We start from the raw sequence: 4,804 nt of genomic DNA, 5'->3' as shown, positions 1-4,804 counted from the left end.
TCACACCCGTATAATCGAATCTGTATTAGTGTTGTGGAAAAAAGCAGAACGGATAGCGATCGCACTGCCATCTAGGATTTCATCTATTTCTGGAAGCATTCAAAGCGCAACGAAAGTTACAGCATGGCTTCGGTTCTTAGTAACCTTGCGAGAAAAAGTTTCCCCCACGCCAGAGATTTCGACATCTGTTCTCGACAGCGTCGAGCGCGAATACGGCCTCGTGACCACCAATTATAGCTGCCAAGTAGAGGGACTTGTTAGCCGGAAGCTTCCCTTTAGTCAGCACAAGAACAATTACACATGGTGCCAATTAACTAGCTAATTAGATAAATCGTTAGCGTGCCGACCGTACCGATTGTCGCTGGTTCGAACTTTGAGGCTTCACATTCGGATCGTGCCGTGAACCGAAGCAAGGCTATTGGTTGACATAGCGTGGGTGCATATATAGTTTTATCGTTGATTTTTGGCACCATATGCTACGATATCTTTCGTTTAGCAGCGTTCTGTACTTATTACTTCCCTATATTGTCTCATGATATTCTATACCATATGTCCATCGACATAAAGTTTCGCAGTTACGAATCATTTTCAAAATGTACATTCAACCGCAATACAAAACGAGAAGAGAAAGAGGGCAATAGGTAGTGGGAGAGAGGCTGGAGAGAGAAAAAGAGAGATAGGGAGAGGAAAGAGGGGATGGGAGAGAAAAAGAGTGAGAGAGAGAGCGAGAAAGAAAGAAAGATAGATAGACTGATTGATTTATTTGGTATTTTAAGTCCACTTTATGCACCGTAAGACTAATCCTATAGTTTAAAGTGGGAACCGAATCACTATGTGCCTCCACCGGGTATCGAACCCGGACATCTTGATTACAAGGCGAAGTCGCTACCACTACATAGATAGATAGATTGATTGATTTGTGGTTTTAAGTCCACTTTATGCACAGAAAGGCTAATCGGGACTGGACCTACAGTTTAAAGTGGGATCCGAACCACTGTGCCTCCACCGGGTATCGAACCCGGGGCCCCTTGATCACAAGGCGACGATGTTACCACTACACCATCGGGGAGGCACATATAGATAGATAGGGAGAGAGGGAGAGAGAGAGAGAAAGAGACAGTGTCAAATCATTGCAATTCAACAAATTATTTATAGGTACATTAACATGCGCACTGTAATTCTATTAAATACGTAGCTATGTAGTTCCGCATACAACAAACAGTTAATTTTACATACGACAAGCTTTGGCTGTGTCTTCCCGCTTCGCCTATTCCCCTTTCGCACAGTACCGATAAACTTGTTTTATTGACCCAAGTGATAACGCGCCAGAACGGAAGTACCTTTTCGCCCAGAGGGAATTTTTAAAAGATGGTTTGAATGTGAAGGGAAATGTGAAAGTAAGAAGGCAAATAATCAGGTGCGGCTTCCAAAGGGCGGCCTTGTCGCATTATTTAATGCATTAATAACAGAAATACAGGTACATGTACATAAGAATACACAGTACAAACACAATATCAACAATAGTATTAGCCAGTGAGGTTAGGTTAGGTTATAGGTGGGGTGTAAAGAGAAAGGACAGGTGCCTCTACACATTTCCCTCTGAGCGAAACGGTACTTCCGTTCTGGCGCGGGTTATTACATGGGACAATAAAACAAGTTCTTCGGTACTGGGCGAAACGGGCATGAATCGCTTTGGCAACTCGCGTGCACATGTGGAGTCTAGCGAGCGCTCGTGCTTTCCGCCTGTACCTTGGATCTCAAGGCCAGCAAGCAGCAGATCAAGAGTGGGGAAATTACTCACGAACGCGACCGATGAAGCCTCTCTTCCAAATTTCTCCCCTCTCTTACAAAGCTACAGTTCAGCTGCTCGCCCTGCAATCAGCACGTGCATACGAGAGCGCTGTTCCACAATTTCAGTGGATTGACCAGTTGGTTCAATATTATACATACGAGGGGGTATCGTAAAGTTTTGACAATCACCATGAAATGTTTTAGCTATAAGCGTGAAATTTTGTCAGTAAACTTATGAAACCCTATGTAGCTAATTGTGCAAAAACCAAGTGATTGTATTTTTTTGTTTTTTTCAGAAATCGCATGAGTTAAGAGGAAAGTGTGAGATGGATAAAATTGAAGCCCGAAGTGTGATAAAGTTCCTGCATTTGAAGGGGAATAATGTCCGGCAGATCCATGATGAAATGAAAGCTGTCTAATGTGATGACTGCCATCATATGAGACTATTGCGAGGTGGAAAAGGAATTTCCAAACTGGACACATGTCACTGACAGACGAGCCAAGAAGTGGGAGACCGTCATGCACAGACGATGCTGTCAATGTGAAGAAAGTGGAGTGTCTTATCCTGGAAGATCGACGTGCAACCATCCAAACAATAATGATCGAAACGGGGCTTAGTTATGGTAGTGTGTCAAAAATAATTCACGAAGAATTGCACATGACAAAGGTGTCTGCACGCTGGGTTCCACGCTTGCTGGCTCCTTTTCAAAAACACACACGGTGCGAACTTTCGAGGTGGATGTTGACCCTTTTGGAGCAGGATGAAGATGATTTCTGTGGTCGTCTGGTAACCATGGACGAATGTTGGGTCTACCAGTACGATCCAGAAACCAAAATCATGGGCAAGAAGTGGAATCACTCCCATTTCCCCCCACCCAAGAAGGCAAAGGTGCAGAAGTCGGCAGGGAAGGTTATGCTCTCAGTTTTCTGGGATTGTCGCGGGATCGTATTCACAGACTACCTTGCGAAGGGTCAGACCATCACTGGCGACTACTACTGCACACTTCTGGACAAGTTGCAAAGTGCTCTGAAAGAAAAACGGCGCGGCATGCTCACGAAAGGCGTTCGTCTCCTGGCTGATAATGTACGCGCTCACTCTTCGCAAGTTGCGATCGAGAAGGCAAGGCAATGTGGCTATGAAATCTTGCCGCATCCACCCTATTCTCCCGATCTCGCACCAAGTGACTTTTTCTTATTCCCTGAAATGAAAAACCCGCTGCGGGGTCGCCGATTTGACACCACAGTTGACGTCATTATGGGGGTTGAGCAATGGTTTTCGTCGCAATTCAGGGAGTTCTACAACGAGGGCCTTCGGAAGGTCAAGAAACGATGGGAGAAATGTGTGGCTATGGATGGTTACTATGTAGAGAAGTCCTAAGTCCCTCAATATAAAACACCAATTCTAGCTCGTTTAGAACAGGGTGATTTTGAAATTTACATTGACTCATATTCTTGAAAATTGACCAGTCATCGGTAATATATTATCTTGTATTTTTATCATTGCTCTTCTGCCACTCTTGACTGATCATGACTATGAGGACTAGTGATGATTAGACTATATCGACGAAGGAACACTCAGAGAGAGCAGCCATGACCAGGACTAGACTCACACTTAGGAAATTCGATGGCGAGTCCGAGAGTCAACCACTTAAGTAACGTACTCGGCCACTGAAGCCGCCAAATAAGACCGAGAAGAGAAGATAGAAGAAAAGAAAAAGAAAAATGAGATAGAAATAAACCGGAGAAGTTATTTTTCATTATCCGGGGTGAAGTGGTGTGGTTCCCTCCATGCTACATGTGTTTTGTTCTTGTCTTCATTCTTAATCAATTCTCTGTACAATCACAATCAAGATATTTCAGCATGTAGCACATTTCTATGCATATATTTCTACATCATGTTTCGCTTCGATGACCACTAGAACAAGTCTAAACATTTCTAGAACTGGGTTCACTGGTTTAAGTCCACGACGTTCCTTCCTCAGACAGCCATCCGCTTGAAGAAAACAAGAACATAAAAGAACAAACTTCTTTCACCATAGTCAGGAAGAGACGCCACAAACACACATTTGCTCCAATTCTCAACAGCTGTTTACGCCACACGAAACCTTGAAGTCCTCTTTTCTTCTTGTCCCTCTGCAAATGAAACATCTCTACTTTTGCCCTTGCGATGCTTTTCCTAGCTTCAAAAGTCAGCAGGAACATATGCAACGAGGAACAACGTTTCGACATGCAAAGTCCCGCTCCACGTAATCTTTTTGAGTACTTCCCTTGTGAACAAAGTAGAACGAAGATTTTTTTCATAAACTTTTACTCAGTTTACGAACTTTAAATGTAATGAAATTCCTACCTCGCCGAAAGTTCTTGAGAGAAAGAAGAGACATTTTTTCAGCATTCTCTAAGACGTTCCACCCAAAAAAGAGGCTGAGAATTGCTTTAACATAACACATAGATCAGTTAGTCCTAATTTATGTTATGTTTTTTGTTAATTATTTAGCAATACTGACACTTAGCATGTAGCTAATATTCTTGGTTAGAGGTGGTACTAAAACAGAGAGTGTGTTTAAAAATCGAAAGGGATTTAGGGCTCGTTCGAGACGAGATGAGGCTTCGTGTCCGATACGCTAATGTAAGGAAATTGTCTTGCTAAGCAACGTTTCCAGACTACCAAGCAGATATCTAACTTATTTAATTATATGTATAGATCATATATCTCGTTTATCGTAATTACTGAGTCAATCCATTACTGACAATGAACTGGCAACCAAAATTATTTAAAAATATCTTAATGAGCAATACTTCATAATGAAGAAACCCCGATGCAGATATCTCTGACAGTTTTCATGTGAGAAGCCATCAAACTTAGGGTTTGCGACTTTTGGAACACTCTGTAGAATATGTGGTTATCTAAGTTATGGTTGTTCGAGTTTTGGAATACCCTGTATAACCAGAGAATGCGGCTATCAAAATTAGGGTTGCACGAGTTTTAAAACACACTGTGTTACCAGAGGAGGAC

General features: G+C 42.6%; 1 protein-coding gene across 1 annotated transcript; it reads left to right on the top strand.

The window, feature by feature from the left end:
• Nucleotides 1-2,272: 2,272 nt before the first annotated feature.
• LOC145988011 (histone-lysine N-methyltransferase SETMAR-like) lies at nt 2,273-3,169 on the top strand. Its single transcript, XM_083122848.1, has one exon. It carries the CDS (start codon nt 2,273-2,275, stop codon nt 3,167-3,169), a length of 897 nt encoding a protein of 298 aa, XP_082978974.1.
• The last annotated feature ends 1,635 nt before the right edge of the window (nt 3,170-4,804 follow it).

Source organism: Lepisma saccharinum, chromosome 5 (assembly GCF_977018435.1).
Source record: "Lepisma saccharinum chromosome 5, izLepSacc3.1, whole genome shotgun sequence".
NCBI lineage: Eukaryota > Metazoa > Arthropoda > Insecta > Zygentoma > Lepismatidae > Lepisma > Lepisma saccharinum.
The sequence above is the reverse complement of the archived record's forward strand: the minus strand, read 5'-3'. Positions and strand labels throughout refer to the sequence as shown.